The sequence below is a fragment of the Nelumbo lutea genome, chromosome 1, assembly GCF_056320005.1.
Source record: "Nelumbo lutea isolate HS-2025 chromosome 1, American lotus-T2T, whole genome shotgun sequence".
Lineage (NCBI taxonomy): Eukaryota > Viridiplantae > Streptophyta > Magnoliopsida > Proteales > Nelumbonaceae > Nelumbo > Nelumbo lutea.
Genome location: NC_142684.1, coordinates 115598051 through 115622981, shown reverse-complemented (window position 1 = coordinate 115622981; position 24931 = coordinate 115598051). Strand labels below are relative to the sequence as shown.

The 24931-nt window shown below is 38.9% G+C and overlaps 1 protein-coding gene across 2 annotated transcripts; it reads right to left on the bottom strand.

Annotated features, from left to right (window-relative positions):
* Nucleotides 1-897: 897 nt before the first annotated feature.
* Nucleotides 898-7787, bottom strand: LOC148876949 (BTB/POZ domain-containing protein At3g50780-like). Of its 2 annotated transcripts, none has more exons than XM_088979067.1 (3): nucleotides 7664-7787; nucleotides 6157-7109; nucleotides 898-2164 (listed from the first exon to the last, which is right to left on the bottom strand). In XM_088979067.1, exons 2-3 carry the CDS (start codon nucleotides 6787-6789, stop codon nucleotides 1181-1183), a joined length of 1617 nt encoding a protein of 538 aa, XP_088835193.1. In that variant the 5' UTR covers nucleotides 6790-7109; nucleotides 7664-7787; the 3' UTR covers nucleotides 898-1180. The 2 variants fall into 2 exon arrangements, with proteins under 2 accessions (XP_088835193.1, XP_088835186.1); XM_088979060.1 differs by lacking the exon at nucleotides 7664-7787 and adding an exon at nucleotides 7216-7388.
* Between the last annotated feature and the right edge of the window lie 17144 nt (nucleotides 7788-24931).

Below are 24931 nucleotides of genomic sequence, written 5' to 3'. Positions count from 1 at the left end.
AATCTTAATATGTCCGATTCAGAAGTGTGCATCAGAAAAAGGCAGGCACCACATATTAAAGACGAACTTCTCTTTTGGTTTTTAATAATCAACCAAAAAGAGGTTTCTTGGACCAAGGAGAAGGAACCACTCCACATAAATGCTCCAGAACCAGTAGGTTGCTACAATAGTCACCATCTAAGACGAGAAACCTCAATAGAAAATCAAAATTAAAAAACCCACCAAGCTTTCTAAAATGCTTAATTTGCAGATGGTTGGAATTTATTTTATTTAATCTGTCTTTGTTAACTATTTTACTCTATCCTTTCACGCTGAGTAAGCCAAGGCTGGATTCTGGAATTATTGTATACATATTTGAATGAAACCCATGTGTTAAAAAAAAAGTGCAGTAGCATGCCTAGGATGGGAGATGTTGACCAGTAACTGCAAAACATTTGGCAGATTCTACAACGGGGACCAACTTGACCTGGGACACGCTTCATTATTAGCACCCATCATCATCGGAAAGAAACGCAAGGCTAACAACCTCCCATTAATGGATGAGATATTTGCAGTTTGCTCGTGAACATTGACCTGTATCAAAAGAGAGAAAAGACCAGCCATGTGCAATTGAGCAGTGCATGGACCATTTTGGTTTTATGGTGCAAATCTGAAGAAACGGCGAGATTCCTAAGGCAAGAGATTTTTTTCAATTTTCAGTCATGCAGGGAGAGCCCTGTTGGTAGTCCAGGCTGTCCAAGTTCGACAGTCAAATTTTTCATGGAAAAGAAACCAGAAACCAATCAATCTTACAGGATTACATGTTTCATTGTGATAAAGGTGTTTTCTTCACACACTGTTTTGTCGGCGTATAAAATAGTAGATACCCTGATGCCTGTTTGGAAAGCTCATACAACATTTACTCAAGAAAAAAATAATATTTTATATATAAGCAATTCCAATGAAGAATTCACAGATCAATTTCAAGAAAGACACACGTTGAAGATGCATACATGGCTACAGTTAGCACCAATCCACAAGAAATTACACAAGAAGGAAGCACCCACCCAATATTAGTCCTTGAAGAAGTTCCTGATGAAGCAACCAACCCAGAATTAGATCTTTGTCCTTCACTTTCACACTGTAAGACAATCTCTTGGAAATTTACATACGTCAGTGCCCCCATGACCACCACAGATTTTTATGATAAAACGTCCGTATTTGATGCCACTGAGTTTTCTGACTGAACAAGGTCTCCTTGCGTTTCTGTGAATGGCTTGATGAAAGTCCGCCTCCACCAGACCTCAAAGGCCCTCTGAAGATTGGGGCAACTATCCCCTGCTTTGAGGAAACTTCCCAACCATGAAAGTAAGATACTCTGCTGGTCTTCTAGTGGCAGTGTCAGTATTGTCCGCCCCATTCCTTCCTCCACCACTTTCCTATCAAATGACCTGCAACCATGCTGTAACCAGTTGTAGTCATCAATCAATGGCTGTAACCATGTCTGTAGCAACAGCAGTCTAGTATCCTTAGATGGAAGGATCTCCCCTCTTCCAATTCCAACAAATAACCTTGCCGTGATGCAGCTAATAAGGTGGCGAGACACTGTTGGCAGCCTTGAATGCAAGGTTGCCAATTCTTGCTGGCTGGCCCATATCAATGCAAATTCATCAGCCGCTTGCCTATCAGCTAATATTTCAAGCAACCATAGAAGATTATCAGCCTCTAGAGCTATCTGCTTCACAACAGAACCTTTCCCATCCATGGATTTATCAGTAAATCCTGGATCTGCAGCTTGCCTAAAAAGAAGCAACAAAGAATCTAAGCAGTTTCGGCATGAATTATATATATTTACGTTGCAAATGTCAGCTATACCACCACTATTAACAGGAAGCTTGTTATTCTCCCTGAGGAGCCTTAATACTAAGGATTTCATCTCACGCCGACCTCTCTCCTCATTGCTTTTGAGAACAAGTTCCATTATGTGTGCTAGTGTATCATTAGGGGGGTTGGAGATATCAGAAGACACCCTTTTCAATACTGGGGTGACTTTGATACCATCACTGCGGAGTCGTGAGACTGATGAGACCACCTTTTCCTCTTCTTCTTCTCCAATCCAAGGAACAGCTTCCAAGTATTCCAAACATGACTTTACACACATGTGGAAACCAAGGAATTCTGCAACCTGCAAAATTTATTCATGAATGGTAATCTAATAGCAAGTTTGTTAACATTTCCGATGCCTCATAAGCATCCAATTTTAGCAGTGTAGAAAAGAAACGTTGTCTGATTATACAAAAGCAAAATAAAGAAAGCTCTCCTTGGTTATTACCTACAAAGGACTAAAGAACTGGCTCATTGTGACTTCTCTTATTAATAATCCTTAAGATTGGTTAAGAGATTAGGCAATAAGCACTCAGGAAACTTCTGCAGTGCATGTGTAATCATCCATAAAAAATACTTCACTCAATCAGGGGAGGGATACAAGACAGGTTGCCTGATTTGAAGAATTTCAATTATACTGGGCTTGGACCCGTTGGCATTTTGACAAATGTCCAACCTAACCTGAATCAGGTTGCACCTGAACATTCTTAACAAGTGAGTGGATCAAGGTACAACATCATCATCATCCATGCCTTATCCCAACTATATGGAGTTGGCTACATGAATCCTGTTTCACCACTCCGTTCTATTTAAAACCATATTCACTGTTAAATTGTTAGTGCTTAAATCATTTCTTACTACTTCTACCCATATCCTTTTCGGGTACAGCTTATAAAGTTTAAAACTATAATACCTAGATAACTGTGCATGCCTGGTGTACTGGAATCCAATAAAATGCATACTATATCACACTGGATACTACATGCACACTTTCTAGACTCTAGAGTAGAGTTTATAGCATTAATACTTCTAAAATATGTCAAACGGTATATATTAACACATTACATAAAAATCAGTATGAGTTAGCAGTTTAATTAACTGTCAAGATATAGATATTAAGAAATGATACTTGCTTCAAATACTAGCAAGGTTTAAAACGGACTGGACAAGGAACCGTTCTGGGGTCTGGTTCCAGGGTCGAACAGTCCGAACAGATGGCCTGCTCTGACAAAAAAATTAAAAAAAAAAAATAAAAGACAAAAAAAGGCCAAAAACCATTTTCCAAATCGACGGTTCGACCACCCGGGTTGGCTGTTTGCTGACCAAATCAACGGTTTTTGGCCAAAAAACGGTTTTGGGGTGAAACGGAACCAGTCACCTGACCGGTTCCCAGTTTTTCCAGTCCGACCGTCCGGTCCAGTTTTAAAAACACTGAATACTAGATATAAAATCCTGATATAATCATACTAATTGGGAACACATACCCATATCAGAATAGAGGATTCTAGAAAATGGAGATTCATATCTTGTTTCCTGTATCTGTAACCTGTCAATATCCATATCTGGCCATCATAGGTTTAAAATTCTCAGGGGTGACCATTCAGTCTTTCACAGAACTCTTGGGAGAGGTCAATTATTTTGCTCAGTTCTTGTTCATCCAAACTTGTAACATGATTCCATAACTAAATATCCCAACTTCTAGGAAAGAGCATCATCCCTCAGTATAATCAAAAAAGAACACAAAGCAAGCCCAGATGCAGAAGTGCAAAAAGGCGCAGTAGCAAATGTCAGGGTGATGCTGATGAGGCACTAATTACCATGATCCGGCATGTTATACAATGCATTCTGCAGGTTAACTTACCATGATCTTTTTTTTTTTTTTTTGCATATTTATAATCCATGCACACTTTGCACTTATAGATTTTAATTTATGTAGGTTTACTTGGTTGTTATTTTGTTAAAAATATAAATATCAAATAGATGGGTTGAACACAATAGCCCTCCATGACCTTGCACCCCATTCTAAAAGCATAAACAACTATAAAATGAAGCAGCATATCCAGGAAATGAATTTACAAACTAAAACCATCTTGTTATTAGCACAATGCTTTAGCCCAATTCCTTTGTCATCTCAGGTATTTCTCAAATTACCCTTTAGACAAAAAAATAATTATGCTTCCATTAAGAGTAACTCCTAGTTCTGTTGCTCTTCAAGCCTTGGGCAACAGGAGGATCCATCATGTTGGGTACACTTTGCAACTGTACTGTATCCTGGTTGACATTACTTGATCTCCAGACAAAGTTCATTCGCCTTAACAAAGAAATTTTATAGGTAATTCTAATAAGTGGATCCTGTATTCTTAACTGGACAAAGTAACAGGGCTTCCAGAAAATTGTTCTGAATAATAATAGAGCAACTCTGCACAGTGCATGTAAGCAGGCACACGTGTGAGTATATGAGTTATGCAACTTTTGGGTGGGAAAGTTATGCCAAGTGTCATAATGATAAAAAATATTTTAATCGGAACTCACGAAAGAGCTTCACCATGACCTAAGACTCCAAAGGAACTAAAAATTAAGTATAGCATGAATGTTATCTTAATCAGAATTCTGTTAAACTTCTATTGCATTCTCTATATAATTTTATAAGCTTCTACAAATACATAATCATTTTTTCTTTCTTTTCATGTTTTTAATTCCGATCATTTATAAGCACGTATGGTTACTCCATTAAGACTTCAATGCCCACACCATGTTATGCCTAGAGACCTAGAGTTTGCCTCATCAAGCCCAACGGCCTTGATTACAAATTTATCCTTCAGAAGGATAGTTAGAAAGCTACATAATATTACCTGTATGCTATGTATGCATAAAAAGATAATTGAGGGATAGAAAGATAATTTATATTTCCATCAGGAGGGGGGGACTTTTATGATAAAGCAGCTTCGTTTACATTCCAAATTAGCCTTGACTTTGCTTTTTAATCACTGATTAAATTCCATATCGTTGGCAGTATTCATCATTCCCCAAATAACAAAATAACATGTGTCTGATCCTTTTACTAATTCAGAAGTTAATACTTCCAGGAAGGTAAAAAGCCGCTGCAGTTCTCTTAAAATGATAAGAATATTTAAGGTCCTCTAAGCATGCTTCAAAAATTTTATTTTGGATTGATAATTCTACAGAATCATCAAATATATGATATTATGCTTCATGGGTCCCCCAGCATCATCTATCAGTCAAGAAACACCACTAAATGGTCCCGGCTCCATTTCCGTTAACCTTGATCCACTCACCATTCACTCAGGGGATCATAGTTGTGTATAGGAAACTCATCTCTTCAAAATTCAAAAGAAAAAAAAAAAAAAAAAAAAACTATAACTTTCCTCCTCCATCCTCACCCCAATGCATACACATGTGCACAGGTGGTATTGCTGGTTAGTTTTGGAAACTTCATAGAAAGTTCAAATTGAACTATAACTTTCTTCCCCCATCCTCAACCCAATGCATACACATGTGCAGGTGGTATTGTTGGTTAGCTTTGGAAACTTCTTAGAAAGACTTGTTAGAAAAACAACCAATTTTACCTTTTCAGGCTTGAGTTTCCAGTGTAGATTTGATCAATTTAGAGAATTGATGCTTCTAATCATCTAATACACTTTTACCATATAGGAAAGAAAAATATTTCAAATTTAATAGATGTATAGAAATGCACTAGCACTGTTGAGATGATGTATGATTAGAAATGAAGCCAAAGAAAGTGAAAAGATAATCATAGTTGTTCCAGTAACAGCCTCATACATGTACTTCCAGAAGATATATCACATGAAATGTTGAATTTCTCTTGCAAAATCCTAATCTAACGGCTTCATACATGTTGAATTTATCTTCCAATAACTAATCTTTTTTTCTTTTATCCTTTTTGCTGATCATTAATACACAGATTGATTCAGTATAAGAATGATAAAATGTCCTATATAAATAGGAGTTAATAGAAGTATACTACTACAAGCAGATGCCCTTCAAGGATTTTATTAGTTTTTGTTTCCATTAAAAGATCCAGTGCACTCATTTTAACAGAACAGAAGCGCTTAAAATTTCAAAAGTGAATAGTGGTGGTAACAGGTCAATCAACAATAACTTTTCCAAAATTATGGTATTTCACTTGAACTCAAAAAACAGAAGAAAGATTAAATGAACTTTGGTTATGGAAAGGAAGATAATAGCATGAAAGCTCAAATTTTTATGCAAAGATAGAAAGAGGGTTCACTGAAAGGTTTGTTTGTAGAGTACCTTGAGAATACGGAGTACTCGTGAAACGCTTTGCTTGATTAACCTCTGTTTCATTTCTTTGCAGTACATCAACCCCACAGTCTCCACATAGATCTCCACATCTTCACAGTCACCAAGTTCAAGGCAGGTCAAAGGAGACTCTTGTTGAGACAACTTCTCAGCAAAGAAACTGCTATTTTCCACAAGCACATTCTTGTGAACACTCATTTTCACAGAAAATCCCTGCTTCCCAGATAAAACCACCTTCAAATCACTGGTTGCAGGTTCACCAAACTCAACTGCTACCTTCCGTTGCAAAGTCTCGGTATTGGGTTTTGGCACTCTCTCAATAACCACAGGTGGACTAGCAACAGCAGTATCAGAGCTTACAGTTCTTTGATCATCAGAAACTGTTTTTGATCTTGATGGAGTAGCCGATTTTCTCTCGGTAAGAGGCGTTTGTTTCTTCTGAACAGAGGTTTTGGGTGGTTGAGGGGAGGGTTTGGGTTTGTTTTGAGGATTTTGTGCTTTGAGGGTCTTCTGGAACACGACGGGAGAAGGGCAGCACCAAAAACCTTCTGGTGTTACGGCAATGGGGACATTCCTAATCTTGGCATGACCTTGTTCAACTCTTGCAACTCTAAATTCGGCCATATTCAACAAGTGTTTATGACAGCGTAGACGACAAACAACATTAAGAATGAAATCAAGGATATCGAGCCCAAAATTACTCGACTTCCCTTATAACCATCACTTAGTTTCCTCACTATGTGTAATTTGTAAATATCAAGATTCAGAACCAGGATACAGAGCTCACAAGCAATGTCGTCTCCTCTCTAATCCCCAATTGGGTGCCTCACAAAATGCAGAAACCTATAGAAACTTTAAAAGAGACCAAGTCTAAACTGGGTTGCCATTAAAAGCATAAAAGATATCAAAACCAGAAGACCCAAATCCAAAATGCACTAATATCTCTGCAACAAGAAAGCGAAGATGAAAATTATGAACTTTGCCGAAAAATAAAAACAGTGCAGTTTCAAAAATTAAAAAAAAAAAAAAATCTAAAAAGTTCTACGAAACCTTTCACCCACTGTCTAAGACAGCAACTTGGACATTCAAAAAACGGTAGAGAAGGCATTCAAATTCAGAAACAACTTATTTCCTCTCTTCCCCATAATCGACTTTAATAGGGTATCTCACAAAATCTCATGAAAAGAGAATGACAGAGAGAAGGAACCGAGACGCAGATATGTAGAACCAGTTAACTATGAAATGGGTCTTCTAAATACCCGAACCAAGGATCTGGAAACCCATAGCAACAACAGCTTAAGAAATTCCATCCATTATATTCTCCACGAGTGTCTCTAATGATTGAATCGAGCTCCGATGTCAAGCATCAAGGAAACCAAGAATGGAGATTTTACAGAGATACATTGATGAGTGCTGTTTTATTTTTTATTTTTAATTCTTGTAAAAAGCAAACTGGAGAAAAAGTAAAGGCGGGTTGTGGGGGTGGTTTTAACTTTACCAGCTTGGAATGTTTCTGCTTTATTGGGGCGAGTCTTCAAAAAAAGTCCCTCGCTCCGCACAAAATTCTCCTCTCACTCATCTATCCAGTATCCACGCCCTCTCTGTCTCTCTCAGATTCCCCATTTTTCGGTTTTTCGCTATTTACAGTTTAGTTTGTTTTTTCCACCTCCCTTCCCGGCATCAGAAGCTTCCTGTTTCATTCGTGATGCCGTGATGGTGTCCAAGTCCAACTGAGAATAAAGTAGTTTTAGGCCGTAAGATTGGAATCTTACAGTTTACTAATGCAAGCAGAAATATACACGATTCAAATGACAAAAATACCCTCAGTCTTTACCAAATTAGGTTTGAAGTTAAAAAGATGGTGGTTGGGACTTGGGATGTTCATATCATAACTTAAGCATTCAGATGTTTTTGCCTTTTGGGCACATACCACAGCCCACAGGGATAATTTTGGCTGTTGGGGGCCAACCGACCAACAGCATATGCTGTTACGGTGTTACCTGTTACAGAGCGTTTTTGGGTTTTGGTCAAAAAGAAATAAGGGCAATTACTATTTTCCTCACTCTTATGGTAATATTCCAGAAAAGTTCTCAGTAATATAGCCTTATTTTTTTTGGGAGAATCACCAATCAGCCTATATCAGAATTTTATAGCCCCCAAAGTACGGGGGAATGCATCCTGACCGTGAATTAATGCTAAATTCACGGGCTGGATGTGGTTTATAGGGGGTGGTTAGCAGAAGGGGGGGCTAGAATTCAGAATTCTGCATCCTAACAGCCAAAGTTTTTCCCATACCACATGACATGAAGGAAGAGTCATATAGGGCTATTCATGGTTCGGTTGGTAGATCTATTTTTTAAATCAAATTGGTAGTACTAGTTTTTGAATAAACAATAACCAAAACTGAACCCAAGTCAATTGGTTAATTGGCTGATTATTTCGGTTCAATGATTTTTTGGTTTTTTTATTTTTATAATATATTATAAATAAATATATAAATATATGATAAAAGATGAGAAATATATATAATATTATATTTATAAATAAATAAATAATATATTGTATATTATAAATATATTTATATATAATATATATGTATTCATTTATAATATATATATATATATATATGTATACCTATCAGTTTTCGATTAACCATTGGTTTTTTATATTGATTAACCGAACCAAATTAGTACCTTTGGTTTTTCAAAAATACTGAGCTGATCGATTCAATTAATCGAAATTTTTAATTCAGTCTCATCGATGAGAGAGAGAGAGAGATTTTATTAAAGTGATGCAGTTTTCTTTTTTTTTTTTCTCTTTTCACTTTTAAGTTTTTAGAAGGCTCCATTTCGTTGCACCTAAAATGAAGGAAAACAAAACAAATGATACGGTGAAATTTTCTATTTTTATGGTGTTTGGTTGTCCTTAACATAGATATGGGAAAAGATTTTAAAAAAAGTAAGTACCAATGCGAGAGCCTTGTGCGCCAACCATTCCGCTGCTTGATTTGCTTCGCAAAAGGTCCTATGGTAAGCAACGTCTCCCTACATGGGGGCTCCACCTTCTTTTTTAAACAAGAAATAATCACCAGGAATTCTTTGGAATTCAAAGCCAAATTGTGGGCTTTCCAAGCAATCCACACTTCCACTAGATGAGGAATTAATTTCCTAATTTGTAGGCTTTATAATCCAACACTCTCTCAATATAATCTTTAGCAATGGCAGCACCCGAGCACATTTTATTTGAGTTATAAGTAGCATCAATACCCGAATTCGAAGGTATATAATATCTAACATATGATTTGTGTAGGTTCGGTACCCTTTATTTCTTGGAGGCTTTGTTTTTAAGTTAGAAAACAAGCTGAGGCTCTTTCAAGAATAATGGGAGGTGGGCTCCTCTATTATCAAAAACCTTACTGTTCTATTTTTCCAGATTGTACTGTAAGATATACGATTTTTTTCTTATTCTGCATTTGGTAATAATATAAATAGAGTGTAAATACGGGTTCAGGATAAATTTATACTTTAGTTCACTTTTGTCTTGACAACATTACATTTATGTTACATAACAATACATCGGTCATGATTTACCCTTCTAATTCTGCAACTTTTTGAGCAGGACATTGAAAAAGTTAGTAAGAAACAATCTTTTTAAAATCTGATCCAGATGTTGAACCATTAATCTTCTTCATCTAGGTTAAATAGGTCAATTCATAAACGTCAGAACTCTCAAGTAGTGTTGGTTTTAAAATGGAGGAACAATCAAGACATCCACACAACAACTCCAGAATTTCAAATGCTTGACAACACACAATGATAATAGCAAACACAGTTGTAAGTTGCAACAACTCATGTTGCCGAATTCCCCCCTTACGACTATATATTTTGTATATAGGCCATTGGGTTATGACTTATGAATGTATTAATGTAGCGTTGTTAGGTATGTCCATGAATTTATATTTATATTTCTATAGGCTTGCGTTGGCAGAAATTAATGAAACTGTGTAAAATATAACCTATTATATATAGTAGATTAAAAAAAAAATAGAAAAGATGAAAATAGAAAAATTGAAGGGGTGCAACCAAGATTTAGGAACAACGATGCAGCTGCGCTAGTGGAGGAGCTAAAAAGGCGCACATGGGGTGCAATAAACAAGTGATCGAATAGAATCATGCAAATGAATTGAAAGAGGGGACATTCAAACTGTTTTTTATTTTATTTGGAAAATTTGCTTCCAATAGATCAACCCTATCTTGTAGGAGTGTCAATTGGATCGGATTTGGTCCAATATGAATCCATTGTAGATGGATCAGGTCTAATTCAATCTGATGATGAATACTTAGGACCATTGACACTTGTATTCTTATCTTTTATCAATGAATTAGATATCGGTTCAATCCGACTCAACCCAATATAAATCCATTAAATATGAACCATGTTTGATCCAATCTATTAAATTAAATACTTTGGACCATTAATCTGAACTGATCCAATTCAATATCTTATTTTGATTTAAATGGATCTAACCCAAAACCGGTCCATTTCCTGTTTAGTGTTTACATATGACACAGCTAGTTGGCTGGCTAAGTCCTGCTTCCATTTTCCTCCGGATTGCACAAGGCCACAACTTCCTGGTTTAGTTTCAAAACCCCCCATCATGATACATGCACGCACTAACTAGTCACTAGTCACTACTACTTTGAAAAGAAGGCTGAGGCGTTCACCCATCTCATCATAACATAAACCTTCACCTCGATCCCCTTCTCTTCAGTCTGCACTAAAACCTAGTGCTCCACCCACTGGCTATTACTTCCCCATCCATTACCAATTGAAAGGAACCCGAGAAAACTGGGCCAATTATGATATACCACGTCAGATTGATACATGGGACCCACTTCCACATGTACGTACGTAAAGAGCTGACGCAACGATGATTCAAACCTCTTTCCCATGGTATATATGGTTATATTCAGGAAGCTATCTAGTTTTGCCGACCTGAGGGATGGATGATCCTAAATCATTCCATCTCATAAACAGTCGACGTCGTCGAGATCAATAAGCTCATTTCAAACCCATATGTGTATGTCGGGGCGTATAGGTTTAGGGAGCATCTGCATCAGCTCACCTCCTCCTCGTGGACCTCGTCTCTCTCTCTCTCTGCACGGGGCACCACCGCTAATGTTATGAAGTAGCAACTAACTAGTAAAGGGAAAGCATCGAAATTCTTTTGACTTATTGCTTTTCTTTAATAATGAATGCTGGTTGCTGGGTAGTGTGAGTTGGTCCCAATAACAGGCCCTGCTAATGATACTTCCATGGAAGGCAGTAAACAACTCTGTAATCTAAATTCCATATATTTTCATGGTACGAGCCAGAAAAGGAGGAGGGTGGTGCTGGAAGTTAAAAGGTAAAAAGGCAAAGCAAAGAAGAAACAGTTGAAAGTGTCTAAAACGTGTCGTCATCGAATTGAAATGCAATTCTAAGAGGTAAGCAGCCTTTGTTTTTACCGTATAGATGGATCATAGCTAGATAGCTGAGGCAAAGGCTAATATAATTTCAATTGTCACTAGCTCGATCCCACTTTGAAAGGTGTGGCGTGTCTCAATTAATGGACAGTGGTAGTCCTTTCTTCCACCTTCACCTCCACTTGGGTTTAGCGAGAGATCTTTATTCTATCCTTACGGTTAGAGGCCTGCAAAACTGCAAAGCCCAGTACCGGCCGACAGGTCTTTTTGGTTTTAGGCTTTACAGTTTACACAGGACCCCCCTTGGCCTCTTTAGCTAGTTTTTACCAAAAGCACGGCATGATGGATTGATGGGATTTCTATTAGCCTTGGCCTTCTGCTCGAGTTTTAGTTCCCCCACACCCAGTAGTCAGGCCCCAGTGAATGCAGTCATTCAACTCTGGCTGAGTCAAGATGGGTTGTCATTCAACTCTAACGGGTCCCGGTCATCAGAAAATGAGACTCACACTCGACAGTTGTAGGACCCAAAGTTCATATCATCCAAGACCCAAACAGTACATGACTACGGTGTAAATATTAAAACATGCACACATATACTAGGAAATTTCAAATGCATTAATAATATCTACAGTTTTGGGTTTGGTGGTACTTTCTTTGTGAAATGTTGGGATATTGTCCATAACGATGTTTGCAATACTATCTCAGAGATTTTCTGTTATACTTCTACCTTTATTGTTTTGATTCCGAAGAAAGAGAACCCCTAAGGTCTTTCTCCGGCCTATCAATTTATGTAAGTTCTGCTATAAGATTTTTTCGAAATTATTAACAGAGACACTCTCAATTATTTTACCAAAATTGGTTTCATCTGAACAAGGTGCTTATGTTAAAGGTAGAAATATAAGTGACAGTATTATATTGGGGTAGTTCAAGAAGTGGCGATTGATCTAAAGAGAAAAGTTAAAGGAGGAAATGTAAAATTTAAACAGGATATATGGCTAAGGCCTGCGACAAAATGAACTGAATTTCATGAATGTGTAATTGTTGGTTCTCTGGTTGACAGTTCTCGATCCCTCAGGCTATTTTCATTCTTGCAGAAGAGGTATTCAGTCGAGGGCTGAAAGCTATTTTCAACAATGGTTATGTCTCTTACTATGCCCTCTCTCAAGGGTGTTTGAAAGTTACCCATAGTCTTTATGCAGATGATACAGTCATTTTTGCTAAAGGAGATAAGAGAGGTGATGAGGGGCATTTTGGTCAATCCACTTGACGGAGGACACGTAGACGCTGTCAGCAACAGAGCGTCCAACTCAGTAAAACAACTCGCCAGATCAGCATGTGGCAGCTTATAACAGGAGCACAACCGAGCTGAGGTGAGCTCAGCCCACCAACAATGACAGCTCGCCGAAACCGTCCCACGCACCATCTAGCACCATTACCGAAACTACAAAAACAGTTCACCGAATCATGCACCACGAGACCCGCGGGCGACCTGTAACTGCCGTGCGAATTTAGTGACTAACAGCCCAACATTCCCTCAAACTATGGAAACAGCTCCACAAAAAGCTCAAAAATGTTGGTCAATGATACCTGTATGCCCAGTAACTATAAAAAGAACCCAGGGACACTCAGAAAAGTATGCACACTAGAACTCTTGAACTCCCTCAAAGATTCTCATTAAATCCCCTCTCTGACTTAAACATCAGAGTGTTTTCCTGGGTAAAATATACCCAGGCACTCTAATCTTTCTCTCTTTACAGAATTTCTCAGCTCAAACTCCCAGCTCGGCACCATAGCTCGTCGTTGTTAGACCTGGACTCAGTTTGAGAGACCTCATTAGACACGAGAGAGTGAGTGAATTGTGCATCATCAATTGGCATCATCTTTGGGAAACATAACAAAAAGCTAGTGTTTTCTTTCATTCATCTCTTCATCTCTTTCAATTCTCCTCAAAGAAACCTTTCAATGGTATCTTCTGGCAATGCTTCTGCCAACAACATCAACGGCCAAATGCCAACAATCACAATAGGCCAAATCGGCGTTCCTTTACCACCAGCTGATGTACAATACAATTTGAACATGCCACCCCCACCTCCTGTGGCACCTTCCGCAGTAGTAGACATACAACAGTTTAATGATTCGGTACGATACGTCCACAACATGATAGAACAAATGCGACCGTGGGAGAACAAATTTGTAATCATTACTGGACAACAACAACAACCAATCCAGCAATGACAACGATCGCAAGCTCAACAGCAACAGCAATAGCAACCTCTTCAACAGCAGCAACAACAACGCCATCAACCGCATCCTGTAGTACCAGATCAATCGGTTTAGTAGGACAATCAACAAATACCGAGAGGAAGTCAACCTCGCGACAGCCAACAACCTTCTTGTCATATCTCAAATCATGAAAACCCACCTCCCCAGCAAATGCAAAGCCAATTTTAGGTCCCCGATAAAGAAGAAGCGGCGGTCTAGAATGAACAAGTACCAACAGAGAGTCAAGCAGATGCACCGACCAGGTCCAATGCAACTTCCGTCAAGTATACCAAGAAAAAGAAATGGACCCACCGTGCAGGAAAGAAAATACATCTCACTCGGCCAAAAGGTGTGATACCACTTGGAGAATGCAGCATTGCAACTGGTAAAATGGTCTCCCTCTTAGAATAGCATAGCTTAACCTGTGAGACTCCCCTGGCACCCAAAATTCTCAAAGCACCATGGCCCAAAAACTTCCAGGCCCCCGCCCTCGAATCCTACTAGGGAAAGACAGACCCTGTAGAGCATGCAAATAGCTTTCAAGCTCTTATGCTCCTCCATGGAGAAAATGACGCCAATATGTGCATTGCGTTTCCCACCACTTTGAAGGAAGAAGCATGGCTCTGGTATTCAGGATTGGCCCAGGGTCTATTAAGAACTAGGACTAGTTCCCTAGACTCTTTATCAATCAGTTTGTCACCAGCAAGTGGCATTCAAAATCGGCTACATGTCTATTCAACATCATGCAAAAGCCCAATGAGACACCGGGGGACTACATTTGACGATTCAACATGGAACTGCAGCAAATTCGGGACCTGGATCCCTCTATACAACTCATTACAGCCAAGAAAGGAGTTAAACACTGTGAGTTGAAGTGGAAAATTGAATTGCTTCCCCCGACTACCATGGAGAAATTCCTTGAAGTAGCCAACGATTTCATCAGAGCAGAAGAAGCAATAGGCACAGAATGTGAGACAACCAAAAGGACGTAGCTGACGAAGAAGCAAGCACGAGCATAACTAGGCGAAGAAGCAGGTTGCCCAGAAAGAGCAAATCCCCGAGGAGAAGATATAGCAGCTCGCCATGCCAAAAAAGCAAGTCGTCGGTTAGAAGGACAGGGCAACGAGCAGCAACACCACCGGCATACATGAGGGTGTTTACCCAGTTGAACACCAGGAGGAAGAAAATCATAATGCAAATTCAGTCCAATGATTACGTAAAGTGGCCTCCCAAGATGAAGGGAGACCCCAACACTTGGAACCTAAATAAATATTGTCATTTTCACAAGGATTTTGGACATAACAAAGAGCATTGTTGGAATTTAAAGAATGAAATAGAAGACCTCATCAAACGAGGTTACCTAAAATGCTTCATTAAGGATGAACGATAGCCCGAAGCAGGAACCAGCAAGGAGGCAACTCAGGTCAACAGGCAGTAGGATCAAACTACGCAAAGTAAGCAAACACAAGAAATGCTGGTTCAAGGGATCATAAATGTAATTACTGGGGGCTCAATAATAGCGGGTTGTACCACATCAGCCAGGAAGAACGCAATGCGAGAATTGAAGCAAGAGGACATCCAGCCATGTAAGTGCCCACGAAAGGAGGAAGTCATCTATTTTATAGAAGACAATATGTGAGGGGTTCAATACCCCAATGATGACGCCATAGTGGTGAAACTACTCATCAATGATTTCAAAGTGAAAAGGATCCTGGTGGACTCAAGCAGTTTGGAAAATGTTTTGTTCGTAAAAGCTTTTAACAAGATGGAACTTAGCAAAGGTGACCTACAACCTGCTGACGTACCCTTAGTAGGATTCAATGATGAGGTGGTTTGCTCGATTGGCAAAGTTAGGCTGCTAGTTGAGGTGGGCTAGCCACCCCACACAGTACATTTTGAACATGATTTTCTAGTGGTTGTCGCATCACTAATATTGCATGCACTGTGAGTTGTGATCTCAGCGTACCACCTCGCACTAAAATTTCCAACAGATACGGGGGTAGAAGTGTTACGAGGTGACCAACTAGAATCCCGAAAATGTTATGTGGCTTTGTTGAAAGCCAAAGGCAAAATGATAATTGATATAGATTTGGAGCCACCACCGGAGGAGGAAGAAAGAGCTCGCCCAATTGAAGAAACAGTAGTGGTACAGGTCTCCAAAACTGAGCTTGAGAAAGTACTCTAGATAGGAGCCCTCCTAAAGGAGCCGTTGCAATCTGAATTGGTAAGTTTTCTATTAAATAATTTAGACATTTTCACCTGGTCAGGTGCTAAAATGCCTGATATAGACCCTAGTTTGATAACTCATAAGCTTAATGTGGACCCTACAGTCAAACCAATCCCGCAGAGGAAGAGAAACCTTGCCTCGAAAAGGTGGAACATAGTAAACAAGGAAATGGGAAAGTTGTTAGCAGATGACTTCATTAAGGAAGTCTAGTACCCAAGCTGGGTTGCCAATCCGGTCTTAGTAAAAAAAGCAAGCAGCAAATGGTAGATGTGCATAGATTTTATAGACCTGAACCGAGCCTGCCCAAAAGATAGCTCCCCCTACCCAATGTAGATCGCTTGGTAGATGCGACCTCAAGCTATGAACTACTCAGTTTCATGGATGTCTATTCAGGCTACATCAAATTCTAATGGACCCAGAAGACAGCGAAAAGATCGCTTTCACCACCGAGACAGGCTTATACTACCACAAGGTCATGTCATTCAGTTTGAAAAATGCTAGGGCGACTTATCAGCGTTTAGTAAACTTTGTTTTTTCTGAGTTGATTAGCAATAAAGCTGAATATTATGTTGACGACATGGTTGTAAAAATGCTTTTTTCAAAAGATCTAGTTTCCGATTTAAAACTTGTGTTTGATGTTCTACGTAAAGATAACTTAAAATTAAACCCAAACAAATGCGCTTTTGGTGTAACCTCTAGCAAATTCCTGGGTTACATCGTCAGCCAACGTGGTATAGAGGCCAACCCCGAGAAGATTCAAGCTATCCTAGACATGAGACCACCTAGTTCAGTTAAAGAAACCCAGAGACTAACAGGACAAATAGCAGCCTTGAACCAATTGATGTCTAAATCAGTTGGGAAGTGCCTTCCCTTTTCAAGGCCATAAAAAAGAACCAGGCCTTTGAGTGGACTGAAGAGTGTCAGCTCACCTTCGACAAATTGAAACGATACCTTAGCTCGCCCCCCTATTGACCAAGCCAAAGGAAGGAGACGAGCTCAAGCTCTACCTCTCTACAAGTGACGAGGTGATAAGCTCAGTCCTTGTGAGGGAAGTAGACAAAGTACAGCCACATGTGTATTATGTTAGCAGGGTTCTCCACGCCGCTGAGACAAGGTACCCCAATATAGAGAAGCTCGCCTTTGCATTGGTACTAGTCGCGCGAAAGTTAAGGCCCTATTTCCAAGCCCACACCATAGTGGTGCAAACTGACAAACCCCTGAAGCAAGTCCTCCTGAAGCTTGAGGTCTTAGGAAGGCTCACTAAATGGTCAATCAAGCTCAACGAATACGATATCCAATTTGAACCGTGTGCGGTAATAAAAGTGCAGGTCCTAGTAGACTTCCATGTCGAGTGTACCTTCAGGTCACCGTTGCCCGGACAGTCATCCAGCTTGATACCCCCACCTCATAAGATAGCAAGCTGGGATACAGAGCCTTGGATACTTCATGTAGACAACTCATCCAACTAGGGTAGGAGGGGAGCTGGATTAATTCTAGATGGACCTTGCAAGACAAAGCTAGAATACGCGCTCTGATTTCAATTCTGAGCATTGAATAACAAGGCTGAATATGAGGCCCTACTAGCAGGCTTAGCACTGGCAAAAGAAGTGAGAGCTTGACACATAATTATATGTAGTGATTCATTGCTTGCCGTAAACCAGGTAAATGGGGATTACGAAGCACAGGAACCCTCCATGGCAGCATACCAAGCCTAAAGTAAGAGAGCCACTCCCCAGTTTCAACTCTTGGTATCTCCAACAAATTCTGAGATCGAAAAACACAGGGGTTGATGCCCTTTCTAAACTTGCGAGCACAATTGACTCGAAAAACTGAACTATCTACAAAGAAGAATTACCTCACTCTTCGATAGAAAAGGGCAGGTGAGGAAATCACCAACATCGCAAACACAGAGCCGAGCCAGATCGACCCAATCTACAACTACCTAAAACTTGGAATGCTACCAACAGAAAGAAATGCAACTCAGCGAATAGAGCGACAGGCAGCCCACTATGTGATAGTAAGCGAGCTGCTCTGCAGGAGATCCTTCACATTGCCCTACTTGTGATGCCTAAGGCGAGTGAGGCGAGCCAAGTTCTACACGAGATCCATGAGGGCCTTTGTAGAGGACACCTAGGAAGCAGGGCCCTTGCCCAGAAAGGCTTACGACAAGGATACTATTGGCCCACCATGAAAGTTGACGTAGCCGAGCTGGTCCAACGGTGCGATAAATGTCACTGACACACAAACATCCTACATCAACCTGCTGTCAACCTAAGATACCTGATCAGCCCGTGATCGTTCGCGCAATGGGGCACAGATTTGTTGGGGCCCTTTCCACCAACTAAACGATAGAGTAAATTTTTGGTAGTAGTCGTGGATTAATTCACCAAATCGGTGACTTTAACTTGCCCATTGGCTTGGGGGTGTGCTACCGACGTGAATTTCTGCCTTATTCCCATTTGTTCGCACCAATATTGAAACTTAATGTCTTCAAACTATTTTTCATTGTCGAAGACTAGTACTCTTGGTAAGCCAAACCTACACACTATACTCCGCTAGAAAAAAAAATTGAATGCTACGAGCTGTTATTGTTACTAAAGGTTCCGAACATGGAACATTTGATTCTAATCATCTGATAGTTGAATGTAAGGGCCAAATTTTCTTGCATTACATAATTATCCAATAATACTTTAACACAAGTATGAAAACAAGGTAAACATTATACTAGGAGATTCCAGCGCTCTTTGGGTAGAGCGTGGCAATATGATAGAAATATCATCTATAGATGTTGAAATACATTCCATTCTTTAAGATTAGGTAAACAAAATGATTTGAAGTTAATTAAACATTGAAATATGCCTCAGTTCATTATTTAAGGTGGGGAGAATGGTATATATAGTCACACCAAAATGCCCTTGATAACATAATCTGCAATAGATACTGTTTTGGTAAAGTTCTTGATGTTGCAATTGCAACAAAATGCTCATGCTTGTATAATTAGGACCATTCAAACACCAGATTCAATAAGGAATATTTCTTTGGCATTTGGCTATAGACTATTGCTTCTCTGAAGTGTGTGGTGTTTGTGCAGTAGTAACATATACATGTTACATAGAACAAGAATAGATGATATGCTTTTGAAGTGTGCTTCATGATTTTTATCATGTTAGAAAAATGAATATTTTATTGTCTTCGGAATACACGGTCATGGCTTGTTATCGAAATTCAATCTCTTTCTAGCATATGCACTTATGTAGGATAACCTTTGAGTTCACTTATTGCAGGTGCCACAGGTGGGCTGGCTGATTTCTGGATCTAGCGAGCTATTTGAATCCCCATTTTAGGCATAATACCGGCACAGGTTGTCTATGTTCTACGCCTGGGGAACCATTTTGCTTTCAAGTGTCTCAAGTTCATATGCATTTCCTCCGAAAATTTTAAAGACTCTATAGGGACCTTCCCAGTTTAGACTGAGCTCTCCTACTCCATGTTCAGGCATCATGATTTTCCTGAGTACTAGGTCGCCAACTATGAAGTTACACTTTCTAACTTTAGCGTTATAGTATCGCGCAATACGCTATTAGTATGTTGCAGTCCGAATGTGAGCAAGTTCTCTGGTTTCTTTTAATAGGTCGAGGTTAACTCGTAGCTCTTTTTCATTTGATTTTTCGGTGTATACTGCAGATTGCAAGGTTGGAGTTTCTATTTCTATTGGTATCACAACTTCAAATCCATAGGTTAGATTGAACGAGTAGGCAATACAGGAACCCGGAACAACACAACACAACTAAGTCACACAGGAAAGACAAGCACGGAACATTGAAAGAAACAAACTCCTTTATTACTAAAAGAAGGAAAAAGGGGAGCCGAAATTATCCCCCCTACAAGAGGCAGGCCAAGTGACCGCCTAAAAAAAATGGTTTCATGAGTTTGAACAATACAGAGCACACAGGCCCCAAGATCTTAATAGGAGTGTAAAGCCCCCGGAACAACTGAGAAGAATCACTAAAGATTACTACAGATTCATCGGCCAAGCTGAGAAGTAGGCTACTCGTCACCACCAACATCATCTTGAGCCTCCTCGCCAGCATTTCCCCCTTCAAACCCCTCTTTGCCGTCTTCCTCTTCCACTGACAGGGTCAATGGCTCCTTGTCCACCTAAGTGACAAGCTCAAACGGCACCTTTCGAGAAGTAACGGAGCTGTTGTCGATGTTAGGAAAAAGAGACTTAAGATAGCAGGGACACAACTTGAAACCCTTTTTCATCGAAAGGATATTGTCCAATGCCCGCTAGTTCTCTTTGCCTACTATGTAGTGACTCGAGAGTGGGGGGCAATTGATGAGGGGCATTTTGGTCAATCCACTTGACGGTGGACACGTGGACGCTGGTAGCAACACAACGTCCAACTCAGCAAAATGACTCACCAAATCAGCATGTGGCGGCTTATAACAGGAGCACGAACAAGCTGAGGCAAGCTCGTCCCACCGATAATGGCAGCTTGCCTGAAACCGTCTTGCACACCATCTAGCACCGTTACTGAAACTATAGAAACAGCTCACTGAACTATGCACCACGAGACCCGCAGGAGACCTGTAACTGTCGCGCGAATTTAGTAACTAACGGCCCAACATTCCCTCAAACTGCGGGAATAGCTCCGTAGAAAGCTCAAAGACGTTGGTCAATGATACCTGAATGCCCAATAACTATAAAAAGAACTCAGGGACACTCTGAAAGGTATGTGCACTAGAGCTCTTGAGCTCCCTCAAAGATTCTCATCAAATCCCCTCTTTGACTTAAGCATCAGAGTGTTTTCCTGGACAAAATATACCTAGGCACTCTAACCTTTCTCTCTTCACAAAATTTCTCAGATCGGCACCACAGCTCACCGTTGTCAGACCTGGACTTAGTTCGAGCCACCTCATCAAAGACGAGAGAGTGAGCGAATTGTGCATCATCAAGAGGCATCACAAATCTCATGGCTGTCCTGAATGTGTATGAAAGAGCGTCCGACCAGCTAATGAGCAAAGAGAAGTCCTTTATTGTTCATCATAAAGTGCAGCTTTCTACGGTAAATATGATCAAGAACATTACTAGTTTTAAACAGAAACATCCTCATTTTACTTATTTAGGAGATCCAATTGGTGTGGGTAAGCTGAAAACTGCTGATTTTGGACCCATCATTGCAAAAATTCAAAAGAGGATAGAAGGTTGGAAAGCTAAACTTCTCTCCATAGGTGGCAGGTCGATGCTTATAAGGCACGTTCTTCAATCCATACCAATTCATATTCTAAGTGTCATTTGCCCTCTAAAGCAGTAATTAATAGAATTGATCAGTTGTTTACAAATTTCTTTAGGGGTTCTACTGAATTTGGCAAGAGAACCATTGGATTGGTTGGCATAAAATTTGCATGCCTTGAAATGAAGGAGGTTTGGGCATTAGATCTCTTTTTGACATTTCAAAAGTTTCAAATTAAAGAACCGGTTCAAACTTCTCCAAAAGAGTTGTTTTTGGGTTGAGTTGATGAATTCAAAATATGTAAAACAATCACCATTTGCTTTGTTAGAAAAGAAAAGAAATGGATGCAAAAATTAGAATGAATTGTGGGAGGTTAAAGAAATGGCGATGCAACATTGTGTTTGGGTTGTGGGGAAAGGTGACAACTCATTTTGGTATGATTCTCAATCTCACCAGCTTATTAAAAACCACCCCTTGTAAATTATTGTGGATGATTTGGAAAGAACGATGCGAGGATGCTCTCGAAGGTCTGAAAGGAAGGAAAGGGTTTCTCTACTTTGACTCTTATAAAGAAAATTGAGAGGTGGTTGCGGGAAATTAATTAATCTGGATTATGGTAAGGCTTCATATCTAGATAGCACTCCTCTAATTTTACAGGCCAGTTTTGAATATTCCTATTTTGCCAATCAAAGGAAAAGAAAATCTATTGGCACTTCCCTTCTCAATTCCAATTTAAAATTAATGTTGACAGAGCATGTCACGGCAACCCAAGAGACAGTGTTGGTGGAGGGATTGTTCGAGATTGTAATGGTATTTTCTACAATTTCTATGGTCATGGCACTTCTCTTAGAGCCGAATGCATGGCTATCCATGAAGGGCTTAAGCTTTGTTTTGAAAAGGTATGAAGGATGTGGAAGTGGATTGTGATCGATAATGAAGGTCTACTTTTTAAGAGAGATTACAGGTCTGTTTAACTTTATGAGAATCAAATTTTCTCATACGCTTCGGGAAAGGAACAGATGTGCAAACTTCCTTGTTAATTTAGGAATTATGCAAAGAAGTATACATGTGTTTAACTCTTCTCGGGATCTCTTGAACTTCATGAAGGAAGACTATATGCGGCTCCCAGTCCCTCGGTTAGGTTGATGCTTTATCTGATTTGAACTTCATGGATTGATGCTAAGCTCACGAATTAATATAAATTTTGTTAATATTTATAAATATTAATTTTAACGGTTAATTAATTTTTGAAAAAAGAAATTGATAGAGATGCATTGAAATTTGAGAAGAGAAATTTTCTAAAATTTAAAATTTATAAACAATGAAATTATAATAGTTAAGTGAAGCATGGTGTAACTGTAGGCTTGCTGATTCAACTTGTATGCATAGGTTTGAACCATCTTATTTGCAGTTTTTTTATAACAAAAAATTTGGGATCCTACAAATACGCTTTTGGACATATCTCTAATATTATATAATATATATTAATCATATTAAATAAAAATATATGTGATGTTAAATAAGAATTATTTTTATTAATAAAGTACAAAATTAAAAATGGTTAAATAATTGCTTTTCTATCTAGGTTGTGTGCCAACGGTCCAAACTTTTGGATCAAATTGGTCCACCTAGGGATGTCAACAGGTTGGATTTGGTATGGGCTTGCCTCAGTCCTAACTCAACCCTCCAGTGTCCCAACCCAAACCCGAACTAGTCCAAATCAAAATGTATAATAAACAAACCCAACATGATCCTATAGGATCTAACATGACACCAGCCCAACATGATCCGTAGCATTTCAATTGTAATTTTTAACATGTTTTAGAAACCTAAAACCCATTAATTTATATTACGAATTTAGTTTTAAAGATTCTAAGGTGTCACTTTCTCCATTTAAAAAAAAAAAAAAAGAATACAAGAATACAATGTATATATGCATGGGTATCATGACCTAGTAGAACAGGTAATCCGAAACTTGAATCCAGCTCGGGTCAAAGAATCAAAAACCCTAACCCGACCATAAAGTTGAATATGCCTGACCCTAAGCCGATAGTATCAAGTCAAGCTAGTTTTACCATTTAACCCAACCCATCGATATCCCTTGGTCCACCCATGTCATAATTAAACAATGAAAATTTAAATTAGATAAAAATATAAAAAGTTATAATAAATATAAAAATTGCTACATCTCTAATGTAACATATTCAACATATTAAAAAGTAACTTGAAAAATAGGAATTGTTTCTACTAATAATGGAAATGGAATACAAAATTTAGGGGGAAAAAGAGAATTAAGGTCTAATTTGTGACCCCATTGACCAAGTAAAGTGGTCCAGTGGTTAAATTAGCTAGGTCACCATATTAATCAATGGAATTTTTGCAAATAAGCATTTTTTCTATTAAATGGACCCAGAATCCTTTAAGGTGATAGATTGACTTGTCAAACCACTTGATTTGACCATGGGATAAAATACTAACAAAAACCAATGTTCTAAAAATCAGTTGTAACAATATTTCCCTCCCAATCAAACAAGTTAATTTGTGATGCCATAAATCAATAAAAAATAAAAAAGAATGTGAGAATGTCTTTAACATTATATATTTATTGTATTAAACAAAAAAAGTGTGAAAAGTTATAATTATTCTTCTTAATAGCAATAGAGCTTGCGTGGTTCACAAGAATAAGGGTTTGGAATTAGAATTGGAATAGGTTATTATGTTCCAGTTGTTTGGTTGGGCATAATCGGAATCTCATTCCCATTCCTACTGAAATGGTCATTCTCTCACCCTCTCTTGTCCATTTTATTTCAATTTCGATTCTGATTCGCTTTTGAACCAAATAGACTATGGAAATAGAACATTCCAATTTCAATTCCAAGGTATTTTGATTCCAATTCCCATGGTTTTAAAACCATCATTGACCTGGATGGTCGGATTGTTCAGCTCAGAAACTGGTCAAGGTACCAGTTCCATTTAAGTGTTGAACTATTATTTTTACTAAAAAACATTGAATTGGTCAACAAACTATTGACCCGCACGGTCTAACCATTGAACTATTCGACCCAAGCAACAATTTGCAGTCTAATATACTTTATTTAAACTTTTCCAAAAAAAAACAAAAAATAGAGAAAAAAACAAAGAGAAACAATGATCGATCTCAGATATTCCATACATGAGATATGAGAGAGAGAGAGAGAGAGAGAGATCTAAGAGAGAGATTCAATGCCACTATAGGTCACCGTTGTCATTGTCGCTAAAGGTCACCCTGTCGTCGCTGCTACAGGTCACCCACACGTCTTTTTCTTCTTCCATTCTCTTTCTTTCTCTCAACCTTCCTTTTCTTCCCTTCTCTGAGATGACAGACTCTCCTCTCACTCTCATTCTTATCCCCTTTTCTCATAACATTTATATCCATCGTACCCTAATATTCTAATCCAAAGGGTAGGACGAGATGTCTTATCCATGACTCATTGACCTAGTCAAATAAGTTAACAATTAAACCAATAAGATCATCTAGCTAGTTAACCAAGCCAGTGGTTTATTGCAATCAAGTGTTAAAATCATATCCCCTCTAT